The sequence below is a fragment of the Vombatus ursinus genome, unplaced genomic scaffold (genome assembly GCF_900497805.2).
Source record: "Vombatus ursinus unplaced genomic scaffold, bare-nosed wombat genome assembly UNPS02014802.1, whole genome shotgun sequence".
Classification (NCBI taxonomy): domain Eukaryota; kingdom Metazoa; phylum Chordata; class Mammalia; order Diprotodontia; family Vombatidae; genus Vombatus; species Vombatus ursinus.
The window spans coordinates 24,820,638-24,846,007 of record NW_020954580.1 but is presented as its reverse complement, the minus strand read 5'-3'; the positions used below and the strand labels follow the sequence as shown (position 1 = coordinate 24,846,007).

The window sequence follows — 25,370 nt, the reverse complement described above, 5'->3', positions numbered from 1 at the left end:
TCTCTTTTTGGGGAGGGAGGCAATCTCACACTATGCTTTGGAGAGAAGAGATGTGAAATAGATTAAAGTATAGTCATGTAAAGGACTGAACTTAATTGAATGGTTAGGGCCAAAGGTGCTCTAAATGTTGTCTCTAAGGGATTCTGTATTTTTAACATTTTTATCAAATCACTTGGATAAAGGCATGGCATACTTATCAAGTTTATTGTTGATCTATAACTTAGGAACAGCTAATCTACTGGATTACAGAATCAGAATCCAAAAATATCAACAGGCTGGAAGATGAGGCTGAAACCAAGATGAAATTTCTTCTTCTTATTTTTTTTTGGGGGGTGGGCTAGGCAATGGGGTTAAGTGACTTCCCCAAGGTCACACAGTTAGTAAGTGTTAAGTGTCTGAGGTCGGATTTGAACCTCAGGTCCTCCTGACTCCAGGGCTGGTGCTCTACCCACTGCGCCACCTAGCTGCCCCAAGATTAAATTTCATAAGGAAAATTGTAAAGTCTTATCCTTCATTTCCAAAATTTAGCTTCACAAAGATAGGGCGGTTCGTCTGAAAAATATCTAGGGGTTTTAGTGGACTGCAAGCTGGATATGAGCCAGCAGTATGACAAGTCAGCCAAATAAGGCTTCATGAAGAGAGGCAGAGTGCCCAAGATCAGGGAGGCGTCACTATTCTGTCCTGTTCAGACAACAGCTGGAGTACTGCGTTCAGTTCTAGGTGCCATGTTTCGTTTTCCTTTGTTGTTTCTTGTGAGGCAATTGGGGTTAAATGACTTGCCCAGGGTCACACAGTTAAGTGTTATGTGTCTGAGGCTGGATTTGAACTCAGGTCCTCCTGACTCCAGGGCCAGTGCTCCATCCACTGTGCCACCTAGCTGCCCCTAGGTGCCATGTTTTAGGAAGGTCATTAATCTGCTGGAGTAAGTTCAGCAGGGGCCAACATCCCATATGAGGATTACTGAAGGTCCTAGGGATGGTTAGCATGAAAAGAAGGCTGGGGAAGGGTGGGTAACATCACAGCAGTCTTCAAATACTTGAAAGATTGTCATGCGGAAATGGGGGAAAAATAAAGGGAGCTATCCAAGTGTAACGGGCTGGTTAGGAGGTAGCAGTTTCCCCTTCACTGGAAGCCTTAAAGAAAGCCTGGATAACCATTTGTCATGTCTGTCATAGAAGGGATTCTTGTTTAGGCATTGGTTGGATTAGATGGCCAAGATCAGGCCCTCCTAACCTGGAGTTTATGAACATTTTTATTTATTTATTTTTTTGGATGGCTGAATTTCAATATAATTGATTTTCTTTTTAATCCTACATATCTTTCTATGAATTTTAAAACATTATTGTGATAAGGAGTCCACAGGCTTCACCAGGCTGTCAAAGGGATTTATGATACAAAAACATTTAAGAGCTGGGGCAGCTCGGTGGCACAGTGGATGGAGCTCTGGCCTTGGAGTCAGGAGGACCTGAGTTCAAATCCACCCTCAGACGCCTGACACTTACTACCTGTGTGTGACCCTGGGCAAGTCACTTAACCCCAACTGTTTCACCAAAAAGCAAAAAAAAAAAAAAAAAAATTTAAGAGCCCTTGGCTTAGATAATACCTTCTAACTTTGAGGCAGCTAGGTGGTGCAGTGGACAGAATGCCAGGCTTGGGTCAAACCTGAGTTCAAATTCAGCTTCAGACACTTACTAGCTGTGTGACCCTGGGCAAGTCATTTAATCTCTTTGATCACCTTCCTCAACTGCAAAATGGGGATAAAAGTAACATCTACCTCCCAGGGTTGTTGTGAGGATCAGATGAGATAATAATTGTAAAAATTGTAAATAATTATAAAATTGTATGAGCAGGGTGCCTGGCACATAGTTAGTGTTATGTAAGTATTAATTATTATTATTATTATCATTACTCTAGAGATTTGGTTATTTTGTAAAAACCCATTGTATATTTATGGTACTGAGGAGGGATTTTTAGTCTATTTGGGCTAGACATTATTTCTACGGGAATACATTTCTAATTTTACAATAAAAAAAATCAGTGGGCAAATAATTTGCTTTGTGGAAATTTTCTATACGGCCAATTTTTAAAGAACAAGTTTCTATTCTATAAATGAAATATATCGATAAAATAAATTTTATCAACTTTCAAAGAATATTTCTATTCTATAAATAAAATAAAATAATAGATAAAATAAGGTTTGATTATTTATATGCCTTTTATATAATAACATCTTCCCTCTTCAAACAAACATTAAAAAAAAAAAACCCTCCATCCCTTCCTAGAGAAGGAATGTGTCTGTTTTTGTTGTTGTTGTTGTTTATTTACTTTTGGCTAGGCAATGGGGTTAAGTGACTTGCCCAGGGTCACACAGCTAGTAAGTGGCAAGTGTCTGAGGCCAGATTTGAACTCAGGTCTTCCTGACTCCAGGGCCGATGCTCTCTTCACTGCACCACCTAGCTGCCCCAAATGTGTCTGTTTTTAATGGCCTACTTGGTAATGCTGAGTGACATTATACTAACAACTTTGTTAAGAGTATGATTTCCTCCCAGAAACATAGAACCCAAGTTTATATATATCCTTACTGTATCACTCAAAGGCAGCTTAAATATCCCTCTATGGATATATTTTTCAGCTCTGACCTTAGAACTCTGATCCCCATGACAGTGGAGGGAATTAAGCTCAACCTTTGGTCTCCAGACAATAGTCAAAAGGAAGGCAATGAGAAAAAAAGCAATAAACAGTCATTACAAGCCTTCTTTCTTTTTCCAACACTTACTGGCTAGAAAAAGGTTAGAGGCAACACACACACACAGACACACAGACACACACACACACACACACACACACACGTATGTATGTGTGTGTGTGTGTGTGTTATTTATATATATATAAATATATATATGTATGCATGTATATATATGTATGTATATGTTTTCAAATACTCATGCTATCTAAAGCTTTTGTTTCTCTGCTTGTTCTTGACCAAAGGCATAAGAACCTTAGTAAGACTCTGTCTTGGACCAATGTAAAGCTCAGAAAGGATATCAGGGAAGAAAAGGATTTTTCTTTGACAGTTTATTGGAATTTTAAAAGGTAAATTCTCAGTTGAACTTGAAATAGCATATTGTTATGCCCCACAAAAATTTCAGATTAGAAATCAAAATTAGCAAAGGAATAGATACATCGGATAGCTGTGGGGAATAAGATTGTCTTTGAAGTTAGGTTTAACTTTCTTAACTGCAAAGTGCACCTAGGATTTGCATAATTCTGATTAAGAGCCTGTTTTATATGGAGATCTTTTAGAAATAAATGGACAGAACAATTATCCAAAATCTGGCATCAAGATGAAAGTTTCTAAAGCAAAAGCTTTACCCGCTGAATAATTAAGATCATTTTGAAGTATTTACACAAATCATAAATGTTTCTAAGCCTCACAGATAAGCATAATTTCATTAATATTCAATATTTAGAAGTCCCTTTAAGCACCTTAGAACATTTTATAAATAAACCAAAGATAAAGCCAAAATGAAAAGCAACTTCTCTCTTCAGTACAGCAATTTGCTAGTTTATACTACCTTTAAAACAAAACAAAAACTTTTGATATCACCTTTTTGATAATATACCTGGGTATATATGCTCCACATCTTCTACTCCCCCACACCTCATCAAAGTTTACAATGGAAGGAAAAGTTGGTAATGATTAAATTAGGATCCATCAGATATTAAGCATAAATCAATGAACAAAAGAGGATAGGAAAAGGTGATGTTCCATCTTGACAACAGTAATTATTCATAGAAACTGTCAAGAGTTAGAAGCCAGACATGTTGAAAAATAAGAAGAATTAAAAAGGTGTAGAAAGGTGATAACAGTAAAGGGAAAACAGACTTTCCTTCCTTAGGAAACAATCAAAATGCGGTGGATTGAAACCTTTGGTGAAAGTAGTGAGGAAATTATCAACACCTAGGAAGATCTGGTGGACTCTAGGGTTATCAGAGGTCTGCTTGTGAGACAGATATACTCTAGATTACTCATAGTGTCCTACAAATCAAAAAGGAATACAAAGTACACTATTAAACACTGAACGGTGGCTGGAATTGTGCTGATTTCTTTTTCAACTACTTCTGAATTTGTGGGCCAGGGTCTCTAAGACACAGAATGTAATCCCTTGGTGAAACAAGAAAACATCACAGATTATTGAGAATACTCTTACCTTGGGGTAACCTGAGTGATATCAGAGGGGTGTAATATCCTACAAGTGGTAAAGGTAAATGTGGAGTTTGTGGATGATAGACATTTTCCCGGATTTGAGGCTGTAACATAGGCAAAAATGCATATTAGGGCACCAAACAGGAAACCAAAATATACTACTTTAGTTACACAAAGAGTACAAAGGTACTTTCATTTTTTCTCATAATGGCTTATGTCTCTTATGTTTACATGCCAAAAGACTATAATAACTTAATATATACAAAGTTTTATGTATGAGTCACAGTATTGACTGGACAGTATACTGCTATATCATGTAACAATGTTTAACTTGAAATTAAAGCTAGATTAGTCTTATCATTTTAACAGGTAGCTGAAGTGAACATAGTTGTCTTATAAATTTTTATTCCCCATTCTGTACTTCAAATCTTCCTAGATCAAGATTTTCTTTTTGTCTTTTACAAAAGATTACAGATCAATAAACATAAAACTCATATTGAAACATAATAGTCTCGAAAAACAATAGCTCTATTGGACAAATTACCATTTCTATGGCTTGCATCATTTCATACCTAAACAGATCTATCAGTATTTAGTGGAATTTTGACAAAGCAAATTAGTCAAGCACTCAGAAAGTCAAGCACTCTGCAATGAAGGCTGATGGCTTAGGTCTTCTAAGAATAATTATATTCAACCGAAAGCTCTGTGTTACCTGTAAGTGGCACACTTGCTGAAGTAAGAGGTGGTAGGAAGATGCTGGGTACTGGCTTAGACACAGAAGATTTCCCTTCCTCCTGAAAAGACTGCTGAACCTGAAATGTTATGCCCCCGTCCTCATCTTCTTCTAAATCAGAAAGGTGATAAATAGCATCTTCTGGCAATAAAGTAAAGCCTTTCGTAATGACACCTGGCCGTGGGTCAAGAATGGTTCCCAGGTTTGGTTGTGCAAGTTGCTGCCAATGATGTAGAGTCTGAGATCCTGAGTGGGAAAAGGGAAGCTTTTAGAAGTGTCAATGTGTTTTACCTTGGAAGAGAAGCTGGTAGTAAAACCAAACAAATATGGAATAATAAAATCAGCTATTTAGTGTTAAGTATCATAAAATTCTTAAAGTGAAACAGAACTATGAGAGGGTGATGAGAATGGTTTAGTAGTCTATCTCCACAATCAGCTTTTGAAATCTGAAGATGATGTAGGCAAAAAAAAAAAAATACTCTTAGGTATATGAAACTCAACTTATTGAATGAAAGTTGGGCAACTAGGGGTGGGGAATTAGGGTCTAGAATTCCTGGTCTTTAATTATGCCTCTGCACTTATAAGCCAAAAACCAGTCAGTATATCTCCGATCTGGGTGTCTAAGGGCTCAATGGGGAAGAATACATCTTCCATATTCTTAAGTATATACATATCTATCTATCTATCTATCTATCTATATACACTTCAATTGTGAAGTATAATTCTAAGAACTCTGGCATCATCTCATTTCATTCCATTCTAAATACCACTAGTATTGATCATATATAGGCAAAACAGAATCAGAATTGGAATGGACTTATCTACTGGGTTATCTACTTCTTTTTCACTGAATGAAGGAATCCCTTTTATATTAATAGTGCAGAGAGATTTCAGAATAGTGTCTATACTACAAAAATTTGAAATTAATTAATTCCGAATGACAAGTATATTTTCCTATGAACTTGTAGAGTTCTCCAATAGTGTGGCAATGTAATATAATGTTAAGAACATTATAGTACATGGTTTAAAAAAAAAAACCAAACCAAAAACAAAGAATTTGAACTGTTTCAAGGATAGAGGCAGAGGTTATCTTTGCTGAATCTTCATCCAGGCCACATCCACTAACCACAGGTATCCCCTATGACTCTATCCTGAACTCAACATGTTCAAAACTGAACTCATTATCTTTTACCCCAAACTCCCTTCTTGATGTGAATTTTAGAAAGCAACTTGGTAGAAACTGGTTTAGAGCAACAACTTAAACAATCTACCACAATAAATTCAAAGAGGATACAAAAGTATAGTAAAGGACACCCCCCCACACACACAAATTGGAAGAGGACAAATTCAGGTACTTTTGATAGCTATGGCTAAGGGAAAGGACTTTATCAAACAAGGGACAGAGGCAATAACAAAAGATAAAATAGGTAACTTTGGTTAATGAAATTGAAAAGCTTTAGCATGTACAAATGAATGCAACTTAGGTTTAGAAGAGAAGCCATTGACTGGGGAAAAAAATACGGGGCTGATATCCAAGATAGACGGGGAACTAACACAAATACATAAAACCAAGAGCCACTCTCCAAAGCATAAGTTGTTAAAGCATATGAACATATAGTTCTCAAAGAATTACAAATTACAAACAACCATATGAAAGACTCCTCCAAATCGCTGATAATAGAAATTTAAATAAAATTAATTCTGAGGTTTCATCTCACCCATCAAATTGGCAAAAATCTCTTGACTGGCAAACTGAAGGGCCTGTTCTCAATTTTTATCTTTTTTTTTTTTTTTTCCTGAGGTAATTGGGGTTAAGTGACTTGCCCAGGATCACACTGCTAGTAGTCTGGTCAGAATTTTTATCTTTCTATAGTATCTGATACTCCCTAGGTTTTTGTGACACTGCTTTCTCTTGGCTGCCTCTCTACAGATCTGATTGCTTCTTTGAGGGCTCTTTTGCTGAACTACCATCTGTAGCAACCATATCTCCTAATTGTAAGTATACCCTATTCTTTATCCCTCCACTCTCTTACTTAGGGTCTTCATCAGCTCCCAGTAGTTTAATTATCATCTCTATACAGATAACTTACAGATATACAGAGCCAGCCCTAATTTCTTTTTTTCTTTCTTATTTTTTTTTTGCTTTTTGGTGAGGCAATTGGGGTTAAGTGACTTGCCCAGGGTCACTAGTAAGTGTCAAGTGTCTGAGGCTGGATTTGAACTCAGGTCCTCCTGACTCCAAGGCCGGAGCTCTATTCACTACATCAACTAGCTGCTCCCCTAATCTCTTTCTTGAGCACTAACTCCATACCACTAACTACCTATTCCATATTTCAAACTGGATGTCCTTGATAAAGGCATCTCAAAACAAAGTTCATTGTTTCCTCTCCCTCTCCCAAACCCAACTTTTTTTCCAACCCACCTTTTACTATCAAGAGCACTACCATGCTTCCAACCATCCAGATTTACAACCCTGATGTCCCACTTAACTCACTATCATCCAGCAGACTCATCCAATCAAGAGTCATATCTTGCCGTTTCTACTCCCATGCCACATCTCACTTCTATCCCCGTCTTTCCACCCATATGGCCACCACCCTGATTCAGTACCTCATTACCTCTTGCTTGGATGAATGTAATAGCCTCCTAATTGGTCTCCCTGCCCTAAGTCTCTCCATGCTCTATTATATCCTCTACAGAGCCATAAAAGTGATTTTCCTACAGGTGCACTGCAATTTGGAATTATGTACATACCCTCTGAGTCAGAGTTCACAATGCTAGGCATACACCCAAGGAGATGTAGAGAAAGAAAGGTCCTGGGTAAACTAAAACATTCACAGAAGCACTTTTTGTACTGGCAAAGAACTGGAAACAAAGTGAATGCTGATTCTGAGCAATTCAACAGATTCTAGTACATGAACACAACAGAATAGTAATGTGCCATAAGAAATGATGAATATTAAGAATTCAGAGAAGCACGGTGAGACATATAAATTCATGGGAAGTGAAGCAAGCAGAACCAAATACAACACATGCAGTGGCCACAATAATGTAAATGCAAAAAACTTTCCCCCAAAACAAACAAAAACCTGAATGCTGTCAGACTGACAACCAAGTTTGGCCCAGGAGAATGAGAAAATGCACCTCCATGCTTTCTTTGTAGACATGGGACACTAAGAGGATATAACACTACACATGTCAGAGTTGGTTGATGTGTTGGTTAATTGTGCAGAACATTTCCCTCTCCCACTTTTGTTTCTTCTTTGTTACAAGGGATGGCTCTCTGGCTAGGGAAGGAGGAAAGGATATATCAAAAAATGAAGGTGATGTAAAAACAAAAACCATCAATGAAAATAAATTAAGAACACCTTAGCAAAGGATAAGAATAGAATATTTGCTTCTGTCCACATATATACTTTAAACAGAATCAGAACGGGAGAACTGATCTTCAACAAGTCTCAAGTAGGGGCTAGACTCAAGAGCTCTTTTTCAGCAGAGTTCCTTTAATAGCAACGATAGAACCACAGCGCCCACTCCTAGAGAAGAAAACAATTGGAATCACAGAGCTCAGGAGAGTTTCTTCTCCCATCACAGACTGCTCACCTTTGAGGGGTTTGACAATTTGCAGCTTCTCTGGCATAAATGCCCGAAGGCAGCTGGTGCTGGTACTGAGGTCTGTGACCTCAGACTGGTTGGTGCAGAGAGAGGCAAAGCTCCCCGTGGGAGTGCTGCAGCCACTGGTCTCTTCTTTCTCGTCAGTCAACACACGCATCTTACGTTCCCACTCCTCGGCAAAGAACTGTTTCTCACTTAAGTAGTTCTGCCGACGTAGACAAAGGCGGTGCAAGGCTGTAGCTAAGTCACTATCTCCAGGGGTTCCTGGCAGCCTCATATTCTGGGAGTCCCTGTGGGAAATAACAATACTACCACTAGTGGCAACACTGGATGCTTGTAATTATAAAGTGCTTTCACATACATTACTGGATTCTGTGAGGATTAGATTGGTAGGACTGCGGTGAGCAGGTTTTGTATTTATCATTTCCACAGTGTAGCCTGTGGAAGGAGATAAACTAAGGAATCTAATGCTTTTTTTTTTTAAAGCTATAAATCTGTTAAAAAGAAGTACATCACCTTATATATAACTTTAAATAATGCTGTGTATATAAGACAGCACTTCTTTACCTAATAGTAGCTAATAATTAATTAGAATTTCTATAGTACATGTGAGGCACTATGCTAAGCACTTTACAATTATTATTTCAGTTGACTCTCACGGTTACCCTGCAAGGTAAGGGCCGTTATTTTCCCCATTTTATAGATGAGGAAACTGAGGCAAACAGAGAGTGAATGACTTGTCAAATATCACACAAATAATAAGAGTCTGAGCCTAGATTTGAATGCATGTTTTCCTAATTCCAGGCCTAGCACTCTATCACTGTGCCCCTAAGAGAGATGAATTATCTTTAATCACAATTTATATCTCCAATTGAGTAACATACCTTCTCTTCACCTCCCTAACCTTTTGGGATGGGATATAAGGAACTGCCCCCAAAGGAACTCCTCTTCTTCTTTCTTGATGAGGCAATCAGGGTTAAGTGACTTGCCCAGGGTCACACAGCTAGTGTCAAGTGTCTGGGGTCAAATTTGAACTCAGGTCCTCCTGACTCCAGGGCAGGTGCTCTATCCATTGCGCCATCTAGCTGCCTCTAAGGGAACTCCTCTTACCAATGGAGAGTAGGATCTACTCTACAATTTAGAATCTTAAAGATTTTGCATGGGGCAAAGAGGGGTTACCTTGCTATGGGTCCCACAACCAGTATTGTCATAAGCTGAACCTGAACCTAGGTCTTCTGGACTCCAAAGCTGGTTTCCCATCTCCTATGCCATGCTGCCTCTCAAATATGTAAAATTAGGAGTGCGGACCTCTATAATCTAGTCCCATTAGCTGATAAGTTTTATAAGTGTGTAGTCAACAAATAAAGCATGAACGCTTGGGCCATAATCTTCCACAGATACATTAGGATATTAAAAAGAAAATTATTTTAATAAAATTATATGAACAAAAGCAGTGATGGTTTTGAAATGATCATGGAAACCTGTCTATTTCTATGAAATTGTTTCTGGAACAGTGTGGTCAGACTTCTTGGTTCTGAATTCTGGAATGTGGCCATGGAAATGCCACAAGAAATGCAGAAACCAAAGCAACCAATTAAACTCCTTACTCAGATAGATCCTCCATGCTGCTCCTTGGGTTCGGGTGTGTCCTGCTCTCCAGACGTGGAAGCCCAGACTGGAACAGCTTTGCTGTCATTATGACACTTGAACGGTTGGAGCCCGGAATCGGAAGCAGGGCAGGAAATGAGGCCGAACGGCAACGTGTGTCGTTAGCCACCTTGACAGTGTCGAATACTCGCTTCTGCTGTTCCCTGTTAAAGAGGAAAATGAATGGCATCTGCCTTGAGCTGAAGAATGGGAAGGACACAATGAAGAAGCAATGTCTTTTTCAACCTGGCAACTTGCAAAGGAAAAGCCAGAAATCTTTTTAGAAAAAAAAAAGCTGCCCCAATTTTACACTTCTCTGGATGTGACTGTGGTTAAGACAGATTATGAGCCAAGCGGCTGCTAGAATTAAAACTAGAATTAATGGAAAAAGAAGACTTCAGAACACACTCATTTATGTTTATTTAATTAAACATGAAGCTATCTAAAGTGGGGTAGTCTCTAAAGTTTCGAAATGCCACAAAAGAGGACATTTTTACTAGTTCAAAATATTCATAAATTTCAGAACAAGGAAGTTGAGGAAAACTATAAAAAAGGAAAGCTATCAAAGAAAAGTATAAACTGCAGACTGATTAGCTCAGCGTCACAAATACCTGTCACTCTGGGCCACAGCTGAGAAACTCCTCAGAAATAAATTTTTTCTCTTTATTCTGGTGTTTTGGTCACAGAGGTGACTACACATTGGACTTACTTTTGTTTGCAGAGAGAAGACTCCTCATCCAAACTCAGTTCTTTACGCATGGTTCCCTCAATTTCAGCCGCTAGAGATTCCTGAACGAAATAGTTTAGATTTAAGAATATTTTGTTAAAAAAAAAACAACAAAATGAAACGAAACCAAAAGGTAGAAGAGGGCCAGTAAAAGCAATCAAGAACTCTGATATCGCTACACCAATGCACAGAGATAGATGTATAGACATAAATGAAGTAACCTTTGACCTCATAAGCATCATTACAATTTACTAGGATGTGAATCATAACAGGATCCTGGCAATGTAAACATGTACCTTATCTATAAGGAAGAGATCAGATAGAGTGGCAATGAAATTTCCTCCTCCCAACTCACAAATCAGAAGGGAGTAAATATGGTAGATAACACCTGGAGTAAGAAATAAAAATAGTAAATGTCAAAGATGTCATGATGATGAGATCTGGAAGGCCACAAATTAGGTAAGAGGTATGACAGAATAGTAGTAAGATGTTTCAAATATCTAGACATATGCTACAGCTCCCTCTCCTTCTTCCCTTCTACCCCTACAATTGCTAATCAATAAAGAATTGGCTTCCAAAGTAGAAATGATAGAACCTTGGAAGGAAGTGACCATCTAGCTCACAGCTAGGGGTACATAAGGAAAAGGAAATCCAGGTGTGGTCTGACATGCATTCTGGATTTGGGAAGGTGCCCACCTCATTGCCCATTTTAATGATGCTTAGGAGATCAGAAATGTCTTTCAAAAGAGTTTTAAGAAAGGATAAGGAGGATACTATATCCTAACACTCCATAAGGCAAATCAGATGAAGAGGGATGAAATGTTCTCAAGAATAAAATTCTGGTGATACAAACGTAAATGATTCTGACCAGGAACAAAAGGATAATCAGTTTAAAGAAATTAACATGGCCGCTGAGGTATTTCTGAAAGGCATGCATAGACAATGTCCAAAAAGATCCAAGTGTCCAAAAAGCATGTCTCAATCTGCACTCTGAATCCATCATTTCTCCGTCAGGAGGTGAGTGGGATGCTTCAACGTTGATACTGAAAGGTCACTGAATTGATCAGAGTTCCTAAGTCTTCTTTCAAAGTTGTTTGTCTTTGAAATGTTGTTAATGTATAAATTAATTTTTCTGGTTCTGCTCGCTTCACTCTGCAGCAGTTCACAAAAGTTTTCCCAGGTTTTTCCCGATACTATCATAACTTGTTCAGCCATTCTCCAATTGATGGGCACCCTATCCTCCCCTCCCTTAATTTCCAGTTGTTACTAGAAAGAGCTGCTATACATATTTTAATACACATGAGACTTTTTCTGTCTTCTTTGATCTCTAGCAGTGGAAAAAGCAGAGTCAAAGAGTACGGAGAGTTCAGTGACTTTCTGGACATAGTTCCGATGTGCTCTACAAAATAGCTGGACCAATTCACAGCTCTTGTTGGTAATCTTTGAAAAACTGTCTAAAAAGAGAAAGGTGCTACAGGACTGGATAGAGGCCAATGATAACCTGATCCTCAAAGAAAGAAGGTTGATCTTTCAGTTAATGATCTCGACTTTAATCCTCGGAAAAACCTTAGGGACGAAGCGATGGTTTGTGAGCTCTTTGGGGAGGGAGGGCACAGCTACTTGTGGGGATCCAGAAAAACTTCATGTGGTTTTGAAGGAAAGCAGTGATGGCAAGAGAGAGGTGAGGAACAAGAGCATTTTGGATACTGGGGACTGTCAAGACAAAGGCAGAGACACGGGACACGGAGTTTTGTGCGTAGGGTTCCACAAGAAGCAAGTAAAATTAGCACGGCCATCTAAAAGTGCCATTTGAATTCCATTCCCTTCAATTTAAACAATTTGGGGGGTACTATTTAAGCATGCTTCAAGATAACGTGTCCTTTTTTGGGGGGCAGTTTGACTGGTAGATGACTGCTAGGACCATAGTATGCCTGGAAATTAGGGAGGCATATGACAAAGTCTCCAACGTGTAACCTTTGGACAAGACAGAGAAACATGGGCTGCAGGACAGCAGAGTCAGGTGCCTCTGGCACCGGCTGAACACCACGGTTAGTACTAATCTGGAGAGAGGTACCTGCCAGAGTCCCACAGTGCTCCATACTCAGGTCTGTTCTGTTCAACAATCATTAGAGTTGGAGGATGGCATCTTTTAGATTACATATTGCTGAGATGGGTAGCTAGCAAGCTGGGTGACAGAATCAGGATCCTAAAAAGGTCTTAACAGACTAAAAATAGGGGCCTAATTTACATTAATACTTATTAAACTTACATAATTGGATTAAAAAGACAAACGCACAAATACAAAACAGGGAGAGTGGTGGGTGAATGACAATTCCTGTGAAAAAGACGAGGTTTTCACGAACCGGAAACCCAACACAGGTCAATGGCATGGAACGGTGACCGCAGGGCTCCCATGTGCTTGGCCTACCTCAATAGACAGAAACACAGCATCCTGCATGAGGGAGGTAGAAGTGTTCCTGCCGTCCTCAGCTCTGTCAGATCCTATCTGGAGTGTTTTCTTCAGTTCTGGCTGCTAGCCTTTAGAAGGGACATGGCCAGACTGGGATTTGTATGGAGGAAAGCAACCAGGGCAGTGAGAGGCTTCTGCGCGGTGCGTCACAGGAACACACCATAGGAACGTTTCATCTGGAGAGGACTTGGGGGTGGAGGATGACGAAGGACAACCACACAGAAGAGGAGTTACCCTCATTTTACTTGGTTTACGCAAGGCAACATTAGGAACTGCAGAAGCTGTGGAGAGGTTGACTTCAGCTACAAGGAAAACAGTTGTTTAGGTGAGGAATGGTCCGCTTCACGAGCTGATGCAAGTCTCCTGATACGCCCCGGGTCACAGTGATCCTCCTCATTCCAGGAAACATCATTTCTCCCTACTCCTCCCACCCCTTCTCCTCAGCAGGGGACCCCAGCTCATGATTTACTAAGAAAGTTGAAATCCCCTGAGGAAAAATGCCAGGGCATGTGCTTCAGAGGAGCTCCAAGATGGCGAGGCAGGGGGCAGACAAAACGATGAACACCACGTACAAGGGAAACCCAATCGGCTCTATGCATTTCCTCATAAATATATATGCATTTCAATCCCAGAATTCCATCCACCTCAAATAAACATTAAAGCAACTGCCTACTTGTAGCAAAAAGTTTCCTTCTCTCCAGGCCACACACTTCCTCCGTTGTCATGGAAATGTGCATAGTGGAAGACACTCTCCCGTTGACTGGACGGCTCCCTCCAAGAACCTCCATTTAAAGATGGTGCCCAGGCCAGTCTCCTTCCTCTCCAGATTGCAGTCTGGACTTCCTCTTCCACAACTCCTTGTTGGACACTTGTGTCTATCCCCACCCATCCCACCCTCCTTCCATTTGCTTCTTTTTATAGGCTGTCTTCGCTCATTAGATTGTAAGCTCCTTGAGGGCAGAGGCTGTCTTTCTAGTTGTATTTATATTCCCAGGTTTTAGCACAGTGCCTGGTACATAGTAGGTGCTTAAAAAAATGTTCATTGATTGATTGCCGACTGACTGACTGTCTGGATGGTATTACAGCTTATGGCATATACAGTTTGAAAAAACCAAAATTTCCTTTAATATTATGCACAGCACTCTGGTCTCCTTACCGCAGAAAGCACTCCACACTGTTGGGGGACGTATAAATGTGCTGCAGGGCCAGATCTACTACGGAGTTCCTTCACTTCTTCTTGGGATTCGTGCAGCATTCCCAGACACTCTGCATTTCGATCCTGTAACTCATGCAGCTGAAATGAGAAATAGGAACGATCAACATAACTTACCATCTTTTCTGAACAACAATGAAAGAAAACTTCTCTACTAATCAGCAAGCTTTTCCCAGGAGGAAGTGAACTTTTTTCAATACTGTCAAGCAGTTCATACCAAATGAATATAGTTGGTACCTTCCTGAAATGTCAAAATACATCCTTGCTAGGGACAATTAGATATAACTCTTCCCACTCTGACATGTCAATTTATAGTCTAGGGTAATAATGATAATAACGCATTTATATGGTACTTTTAAGTTCGCAAAGCATTTTCTCATTAAATTTGTTATCTCATCTCAGTTGATCAAACTTATTATCCCATTTGAATATCAAGAAGGAAACAGATTAGCTCTAAGTCACATTTCATATAATATTCATAAATTTTTTAAATAAAATCACTCAAGTGATTTTAAATAAGGAAGGTTTAAGAATTTTTTTTTTTACCTCATTTTCAGGTACTTAGTCTTTCTGAACAAAGGATTTATCTCCCTGGTTTGGGAATCATTCTTTATGCCTACATAGGTATACTTAGAACCTAGTACAAGATAGATAGACACTTAATAAATGTTGGTTAACTGAGAGCAAAATGCATTTTCTTTCTTTTTTTTTTAAGGCAATTGGGGTTAAGTGACTTGCCTAGGATCACACAGCTAGTAAGTGTCAAGTGTTTGGGGGAGGCCGGATTTGAACTCTGGTCCTCCTGACTTCAGGGTCGGTGTTCTATCCACTGCGCCACCTAGCTGCCCCCAAAATGCATTTTCTACTGAACTCCTTGTTGCATTTGTCTTTTTAGGGACCTAATTAATTCACATGCATTACACAAATTAACCATAAAACTTTAAAATTCTATAATGCTTCATAATTTACAAAGTCTTTCCCCCCCAACTCTGAGATAGCAGCAAGCATTATTATTCCCATTTTACAGATGAAGATTTACCCAGGGTCACACAGATAGCAAATGTCAGAGGTTATTCATTTGTAAGCATATTTAGTAGACTAGGTCATTATGAAGAACCTAAGAAAATCAGATGGTTTTTTAACTGTTTTGCCTAAATATCTGTTCCTCTGGGTAGCCCTCTGATGACAAATTGTAAGGAGAGTTGCCATTTGCTTGGGTAGAGGGCATTTCCATGGGGAGCTCCTAGTGAAATCACAGTTCTGAACAAAGAAACCAAAACAATGCATATGTGAAATTTTTGCATAGTTGGAGAACATGGGATTTTTTGGTTATTTTTCCTGGTCACAGGGAGATATTTGTAAAACAGTGTCTTTAAAGCATAAGGATCATCTGAGAGAAGGAATACAATCACCTATATTTCACTAGACTAATCTTTCCCCAAATTCAGATGCGGATAAGTCCACATATTTCATATTATTAAGTTTTACAGAAGTTCACCTCTCCAACAACATCTTTTTTCCTCGCCCTCACTTCATTGATCTATGAAGGCCAACATCAACCCCTTCCTTTTCTCTCTTCAAGCACTGATGGGTCCTTCAATAGTTAATTAAAATAGTACTAACTTTGACCCAGAAATAGCTCTTCTAGGTCTGTATCCCAGCGAGGTCATAAAAACGGGAAAAGGACCCACATGTACAAAAATATTTATAGCAGCTGTATAAGTGGTGGCAAAGAATTGGAAATTGAGGGGATGCCCATCAATTGGGGAATGGCTGAACAAGTTGTAGTATATGAATATAATGGAATACTATTGGGCTATAAGAAATGATGAGCAGGCAGATTTCAGAACCTGGAAAGACTTGTATGCAGATGCTGAGTGAAGTGAGCAGAACCAGGAGAACATTGTACACAGTAACAGCCGCATTATGGGATGACTGACTTTGATAGACTTGGTTCTTCTCAGCAATGAAAGAATCTAAGACAATTCCAAAAGACTCATGATGGAAAATGCTATCCATGTCTAGAGAAAGAACTATGGAGTCTGAATACAGATGGAAGTGTATTATTTGTTCTCCTTTTCTTTTGTTGTTTTGTTTATTTCTTCTTTCTCATGGTTCATTCTTCTATACATCATGACTAAGGTGAAAATATGCTTAAAATCAATGTATAAGTAGAGCCTATATCAGATTGCACGCTATCTTGTGGAAGGGGGAGGGGAGGGAGGAGGAGAAAATTTAAAACTAAAAATCTTATGGAAGTGAATGTTGAAAACTAAAAATAAATAAATTAATTATTTAAAAAAATAGTACTAATCTTTTTAATCTTATTATTGGTGATTCCATTGAGATACCATCCAGTTATTCACAGTTAAAAAATATCTATGGATTAAAGCATTACATGCGATGATCCCTATTCTCTTAAAAGCCATCTTGATCTTTAAGTATTTTGTTTTTTTAAAAGAATGCTTAGTTATTTTTACAAAGTTGATTCTGAAACAAATGCCAATCTTTCTTAACTTTGAGCACATCATATTCTAGTTGTCTGTCCTTTCTTGTTTTTTGTAGAAATAATAACCATAATTGTTACAGTTAACATTTATGCAACATGTTAAAATTTACAAAACACTGAACAAATTTTATCTCACTGGATTCTCAGCCCTGGGAGGGAAATGCTATTGTTATCCCCATTTTACAGATGAGGAAACTGAGATTGGGAGAGATTAAGTGACTTGCCTAGGGTCATACAGCTCGTAAATGTCTGAGGTAGGATTTGAACTCAGGCCTTCCTGACTCCCTGTGCAGCACTCTTACCCACTGTGCCAATCTAGCTGCCTTGAAATACTTCAATGGATTCTTGATTTCGCATGATACCAGCTGCAAGCTACTCACACATGCTCTTCCCACAAGGCATTCCTCCCATTTCTCCATGTTCTCCCACAGAAGAACCACTCCCCATGCTAAGGTCCTTCTTATGCTGTTCTGACTCTGGGAGGAAATCAATGGAGCACAATGGACCAGCCATGTCCTTTTTTTATAGGATCACAGATGAGAGACCACTGAATCCATCACTTCTGTGAATTACCTCCAACTTGGGAGGGTTTCTGGCAGTTTTGCTTCTTTTTCGTATTTCTATTGCTGTTTTTAAGTAGTATATTGACAAGGTAGACTCCTTTATGACAATGAACTCTGCCATTCTCTTTTGAAATTATAGACCCTATGTAAAAGGAACTATCTTGTTAATGGTCATTTGAGCTAAACTGAAAAATCTATTTTTGCTGAAGAATTCTACAGAATACAAAATTTTCTATCATGTATAGAACAGGCCAATGATAATCCACAGATGCCTCCTGATGAATTAAAAAAAAAATCACTGCTTTTCTCCATTTTCTCTAGTTATATAATTCTTCATAAAGACCACTGAAGAAAAAAGAGAAACAGAAAAAAGATAAGAAAACAAATCACCTCCATTGTCAGCTGTCTTTGGGCATCTTTGGAAGCTTGTAGGTGAAGCCTCAGTTCCTCCTTTTCAATCACATGCTAGTACCATGTTAAAAAAAAAAAAAGCATACTTAAAATTTTAAGCATATAACATACAATTATTCTTTTTTATGGGGGAAGCATATGATACCATTAGAAATTCTGATATGAATAACAGTTACTCCTCAAGAGGCAACTTTATAAAATCCTAACTATAATATTAGATTCATAATTATAAAATAACTGTAAAAGTCTAAGACGGACAAAAACTATTTCTCCTCCAAACTGTCCAGAGAACTACAAGGATTATTAACTAATAGGCTACACGGTAGCCTATTGAGTTAGGTAAGTAGTTACTCTGTTTTCCAGAGAGAGACTTAGAGGAGGAGATGGAGATGGGGAGCTGTATTCCAGACACAGGCAACAGTGTATGCAAAGGCGTTGAAACAGGAAAGCATATTTAGGGGATCATGAGTACTCCAGTGTGGCTGAAGAAGACCGTGTATATCAGGGAGTCATGTGTGATAGGCTGAAGGCAGACCCAAGTCAGTTTGTCTAGGTCTCACGTTCTAGGCTAAGCAGACATAAGTACTTGGCAGACAATGAAGAACCAGGACAGTTTTCAAGCAGGGAAGTGACTGGATCAGAAATGTGCGTTATGATGACTGAACTGGCAGTAGTGCATGGGACAGACTGGACTGATAAGGAAGCGACAACGGCAGCCTGGGGGACAGCCACGGGCCTGTCCTACAGTGCAGGTGGTGTGGTGTGCTAACAGAACAGATGGCGTGGCTGTGAAAGAAACTGCTCAGACGTATTTAGGACACATAGAGCTGTGGTCTGATGACAGGGCACAAAAGTGGCTTGTGCCTTTAAACCTACTTCTTTAATTTTGTGCTGAAGATCAAGGATCTGTGACAAGAGGGAGGAGATCTTTTCCTGGTACTGAATCAGTTCATCGCTCTTCCCCGATAACTCCTCCGTCATCCTGGACATCTGCGCATTTGTCTCACCTGGAGAGTTAAAAGAACGATTCTTATAACTCTAAGGCCACCAGGGGAACAAACAGTAGTAGTGTTTCTCCACCTACAGTGATCTGAACCAGATCACCCAGCTACGGAGTCATAGCGAGGGTCTGTAACCCAGATCTCTGACTACTACTGAGTAGGTTACTGCAGTGCCAATCAATGTAAATGCTAACCCTGCAAAGAACAATTTTCTCAAATCCAGCTGGTTTATGAATCTAGAATCTGCCTTAAAAAATTATAGTGTGGAGTATGAACTTCTTTCATGATAGAGCAAAAGATGAAAAACCATCACAACCAAGGGCAAACATTGGTTAAAGGTGACCCCCGTGTCCAAACTCAAACTAGATGAGGACTTCTAGAAAAGCTTACCTTGAGTGGGGCGCTGGTTCAAGGATATCCCCTACGAGGGAAGATATGTTTTGAAACAATGCATACATTTTAATTGGGCACTTCAGCTTTATGATTCAGTATTTCAGATGAGGTCAAAGGATCATGAATTTAGAGCTGATGCAGAAACACCCTTGTACATACACAGAATTAAACAATCTTGTCAACAAGATTTTAACTTAAAGACAATGGAAAACAACTTAGGTAGAGGTGTCAACGTAGAATGAGTCACGGCAGCTAGGTGGCACAGCCAATAGGGTGCCAGGACTAGAGTCAGGAAAACTTAATGCAGTTTCAGACACTTTACTAGTTGCATGACTCTGAGCAAATCACTTAACCATATTTGTCTGTTTCCTCAAATATAAAATGAGCAGGAGAAGGAAATGGCAAACCACTCCAGTATCTTTGCCAAGAAAACCCCAAACGGAGTCACGAAGAGTCGGACATGAGTAAAACAACTGAACAATAAAAGAATTAGTCAAGTTCAGCAAGTTTTAGTTCTTAGGATAGAGTAGCAATTAGGGTTTAATTTCTTTAAGGTATTTTTAGGAGGGTGGGATATTTGGCCCATGACTCAGAAATAGCTCTTATCAGGACAATAGGTAAGACATAGTAGTCATGTTTAAGGTGTTAAAATGCAAATTCTAGGCACAGGTAAGCTAGCATTTTTTTTTTAACCTAGCAGGATTCTAGTAGAGCTAAAAATAATAAATAAAAATAACACAAAGCCCACTTACAGGAAAAAACAAACAAAACCCAATCCTTTACACCCAGCCCACTTCACTCTTCAAAAGTTTTTCATTGAGTTTTCCTTGGGGATAATGCTCATGATCATCTGTAGTATCACTTCATTAATCTTAAAAAACAAAAGATTTGATTTAAAAAATATCTGAAAAATGAAAGAAATGATGGCATGTTTACTGAGAAGGAAGGCAGCTCTTATCATTCAAAAGACAACCAAGTAGCCTTCGCAAGTCAGATAGATTTTCAGGCAAGTAGGCAAAACGCTCAATATTTTTAGGGGAAATTTCTAAAATCTCTGTCATTGTTTCCCACCCATGTTAAGCTATGAGGATTCCAAGTGAAAGTAAATATTTATTTCAAAAATAAACTTTAAAATTTAGAGGAAAGAACAGCCCACTAAAACACAGAAAACCAGACCCCTCCTCTCCCCTCCTCTCAGTCATTTCTCAGTTCAAAAAAGACTTTTAAGTTGGTGGAGAGTTAATGAGACTTCAGAGGAGAGTAACGGGGAACCAGAAAGCTAGCTTTGCAATTCAGGGAAGTCCTTTAACCTCTCTGAGATTATTTCCTCATCTGTAAAAGGAGAAATTTGATTTTTAAAGTTTCTTAGAGTATGAAAATTCCAGGATAACTTAATCTAGATGCTGATAGCCTAAATGAATGGGAAGGACTAATAGCCACACTCATTATATAAGCTACAGCCTTCTCTCCTTTGGTGTCATTTTCTCTCTTCTTTCCTCCCCCTGTTCTGCTTCTTTCTTAGGCAGCTACATAGATAGAGCACTGGGCCTAGAGTAAGGAAGACCTGAGTTCACATCCAATCCCAGACACTCGCCAGCTATGTAGCCCTGGGCAAGTCACTTAACCTGTTTGCCTCAGTTTCTTTATCTATAAAATGGGAGTAATAATAGCACCTACCTCCCAAGGCTGTTGTAAGAAGCAAATGAGATGTTATTTGTAAAGTGCTTAGCACAATGCCTGCCATATAGTAGGCAATATATAAATGCTAGCTATTATTATTATTATTATTATTATTATTAACTATTATTATTTCTTCCTGGTTGTTCCCCTTAATCGATCATGACATAATACTAAAAATTTTTTAATTGTTCAAATGCATTGAACAGAATTGCATTTCCTATTTTTAGTTTAAAAATTGGTCTTGCACAAGACTCTAAAACATCTTTTGACCTAAAACCTAAGTTGAATCTTCATTTATGTCATTCTTGCTCAATAGCTTTGGGTGTCAGTGGTTCTTGATAGAAAGAACTCCCTTATCCCTCTTTTAGGTGACATGCTCACTGTCTTTTTTTCCACATCTTTTCAGTTGGTGTCCTTTGGTATGATGTATAGCAATATAAGTCTGATTTAATAACTAGTACTGGGGGCATAGGAAGTAAAATATTTGAAAATTAAATTTGGTGCTTTATTTCACATTATGGATCTTTATAGTCATAGAATCATAAGGACCTGGGCTATCACCCTAGCCCACCTTTCTCATTTAATCAAGAAAACTGAGGCTACACACCCAGATATTAAATTGTACTTCTTCAAACTGCTGTTTGAAAAATTCTTAGGGAAATCTTCAATTTGACATTTAAATTGAAATTTAGTCAATTGCAAACTAGAAGTTCATGAAACACATAGTGTAAGTTTCTCAGGAGTAGGGATTACCTCATTTGTGTCTCTGTAACCCTTATACTCAATTCAGTGTCTTGCACATAGTAGGTACTTAATGAATGAGGAAATAAGTTGTTTTATTGGTAGGCCCTTAAATATGTGTTAACTTGAATGTTCACCTAAAAATAGAAAAATGAAGCATGATGAAGTTTGAAAAAAAGCCATTCTAAAACTGTCTAATCTGAATCCAATGACAGAATGGAAATTGAATACTCACGAAGTTCTTTAACACAGTCATTGACAAGTTGCTGCTCCTTCTCTTCATAGGTAATTGTTTCCGTCTTTATGTGAGAAGCCTTTAATAGAAAAAAAAAGTGATTGCAGTGAGTTCTGTAGTAGTAGTATATTTTAATTCTTTAATAATGAGTCATGAGTAATTGAGATAACTTTTATATCTCATTTAAGATATGATGATTTTCAAAGTCATGAAGACATATCCATAAAACTAGGAGTCTGTACATTATCGATCATAAAATGAGGGATTTCATGATCATACTTCCAGAGAACTTTATTACAGTGAACTAAAAATAACCTTGATACTACTTTCCATGCAATCATGACCACAGGTGATGGATAAGCCTGAGGGCACTTTAAACACACATACACACCAAGGATAAAATAAACTCTTTTTTTTTTTTTTTTTTGGGGGTTAGAAGTAGGCAAGGGAGAAAGGTGAATGAGGAAAAGACAGTGTCACGACTGTCAGACCTCTACACAAAACAGAGCACGCTGGACTAGAAAGGCAAAAACCAAGACAATGCTTGCAGCATCAGGCCCTACTCTAGTTGTATACGGAAGGAGAATGCGAAAATAGTCACAAAAGAATATTTTGTTGCAATCTTTGTGAGCAACTGATGAGCAAGTCGGTAGGGAACAAAAAGTAAAGCACGAATGTCTATAGAGTGAACCAGGCTAGGTTTGGGCCTCAAATCTCTGGGTGAAAACTGAGAGCATGAACTAGAGTATTAATAGCCTAAGGCAGGAATTGTGCCAGGTCACAAATTACAGACACACCTGGCCATCACCTGCCCTCCTCTCTGCCTCTGACAAAGAAGATCTTCTCTTCACCAAGGTCCACTCTTGAGGCCTTTGGATCTCGTCTCTTTCAGCAGTTTGCTCTCGCATTCGCTGTCGCTCCTCCCCTCTCTATTCCTTAATTTCTCCCGCTCTACTTGCTCAGGTCTTTTCCATCCTATCAAAACCTACCGTCCTCTCAAGTGAGTATCCTTTCACAACCAAACTCCTAGAAAGACTGTCTCCACTTCCTCTCCTTTCACTCATTCCTCAATCTGTTCCAATATAGTTTACGACCTCAACATTCAACTGAAATTACTTTCTTCAAGGTTGCTAACCGCTAAGCTGGAGGGATTATTTTTAATTTTCATTCTTCTCAGCCTCTGCAGCACTGCTAATCACTCTCTCCTCCTGGATGCTCTTTCCTCCTTGGGTTTTTGTGACTCCGCTCTTTCCTGGTTCTCCTCCTCCTTCTCAGTCTCTTTTACTGGTCCGTCATCCATGCCCTACCGCCTAAAGAAAATCCTCTTTTTTCTTGGTGATCTTATCAGCTACTATGAATTCAATGATCATTTTTATACAGATAAATCCTAGATATACAAATCCAGCTCTAGTACAGCTCTAGTAGGAGATGTTGGTCCTGCAACACCAACTGCCAACAGAAATATTTCCAACTGCATATGGCACCTCAAACTCGACATGTCGAAACAGAACTCATTATCTTTTCTCCTAAGACCCATCCTTCTTCCTAACTTCCCTGTTTCCTTTGAGAACACCATCATCCTTCACATCACTGGACCAGCAATCCTCATCATCCTCTCCTATTCACTGTCCCTCAACCCTCACAACCAGTCAGCTGGCTAAATTCTGTCAATTCCGTTTCCGTGTTTCCACACTGTCTCATCAGCTCCCTTCTCTTATCAACTCTTGCCTAAACGACAGCCACAGCCTTCTAATTGGTCCCCCTGTCTCCAGGCTCTTTCCTATCCAATACATTCTTCACAGAGCTGCCATACTGACATTCCTAAAGTGTTTAATCACGTCACTGACCTGCTCAAGAAAACCAAATGGCTTCCTACTGTCTTTAGAACTGAGCACAAACTCCTCTGGCTGTCACTGAAAGCTTGGTTTCAACCTAACCTTCTAAGCTGATCTCACATTTATCGCCCTCATTAACCCTGTGTTCCAGCTTAAATAGCCTACTTACCATTTCTTCCTATGCTGCATTTTATTTCCTCCCTCCATGACTTGCATAAGCTTCCCCCTACAAACAGAATGCATTCCCTTCACACCTCTACCTCTCCAAAACACCGTAATCCAGGGCTCCGCCCAAATGCTGCCCTTTACAAAAGGCCCTTCCAGATTTTCCCCGTTATTATTGTCTCTCTCTCTCTTCTCCCCCAACCCCAAGGCTTTGCATTTATTTTGTATACATTTTTCCCTGGCTAATTGAGGTACATGTTGTTTTCCCACAGTAGAACATAAATTCTTTGAGGGCAAGGCCTGATTTACTTTTCTTTGTATCTATAACACCTACCATTGTCTTCCACACAATTGCCATTTAATACATGCCTGCTGAATGAATGGTTAGAATTCAACACACATTTAAGCACCTACCATGTGAAGAGTCTCTACTCTAGACACTGAGGGAGATATCATATTTAAATAAGACACAGCTGATGTGCACTCATTCATCAGGATATGCAGAACTGGAGGGGAAAGTGGTCAGAAATGGAGGACTAGTTTGGGAGAAAGGTTAAGGTAGGCTTGGGATGTGGACTCAGGCGTCACCTGCCAAGGAGTGATGACCTGAAGCCACAGGAGTGGAATTCTGAGCTCACCAAGGGAGGGAAAAGGTAAGGCTCTTACAGAACATCTACCTCCCTTTATGGAATGAAAAGAGGAAGAGAAGCCAGTGAAGGGTAATCACAAGATACCCTACCCAAGAAGGATCATGGGATCACAGACTTAAAAGCTGAAAGGGACCTGAGATGTCAAATTAGTCCAACTCTGTCACTTGACAGACAAGGAACCAAGAGAGATCCAGGGAGATTAAGTGGCCTTCCTAGGGAGACGTAGGTAGTAAGAGGGAGGACAGGTGTATGTAAGGTGGATTTTATTATTCTTTTTTTAGATAATAGTTCCCAGGATCATAGACACTAGTTCCCAGGATCCATGGCCAGAAACAATTTCTACTGCATCTGCACACAGTTATATAATGTTAAGATAATATAAACATTTGTGCTTAAGTTGTAAATGCCTACTGCACTTGCTCTGTGCTAAGTCATCATGATATCGCCAAAATTAATGTAAACTTGTGAGGCTATTGCTGACAAATTGCCTTCTTTGTGTGCACCTCTATAAATCAAGTCAGCACTGGTCAGTAAGTGGGGAATGTGACAGCGTAACGCTGTGCTTGCCTCAAATG

At 39.1% G+C, this 25,370-nt stretch overlaps 1 protein-coding gene across 4 annotated transcripts in view; it reads right to left on the bottom strand.

The window, feature by feature from the left end:
• Positions 1 to 25,370, bottom strand: part of TRAK2 (trafficking kinesin protein 2) — a 76,632-nt gene that overhangs the window by 4,650 nt on the left and 46,612 nt on the right. For all 4 annotated transcript variants that reach the window (XM_027873661.1, XM_027873665.1, XM_027873662.1 and 1 more), the window contains 9 exons: positions 22,146 to 22,224; positions 18,972 to 19,102; positions 18,075 to 18,149; positions 14,556 to 14,693; positions 10,912 to 10,991; positions 10,163 to 10,366; positions 8,544 to 8,845; positions 4,920 to 5,186; positions 4,212 to 4,311 (listed from right to left, as the gene is read on the bottom strand). In XM_027873661.1, the coding sequence (XP_027729462.1) occupies positions 4,212 to 4,311; positions 4,920 to 5,186; positions 8,544 to 8,845; positions 10,163 to 10,366; positions 10,912 to 10,991; positions 14,556 to 14,693; positions 18,075 to 18,149; positions 18,972 to 19,102; positions 22,146 to 22,224 (1,376 nt within the window). The remainder of the gene's footprint in view (positions 1 to 4,211; positions 4,312 to 4,919; positions 5,187 to 8,543; positions 8,846 to 10,162; positions 10,367 to 10,911; positions 10,992 to 14,555; positions 14,694 to 18,074; positions 18,150 to 18,971; positions 19,103 to 22,145; positions 22,225 to 25,370) is intronic.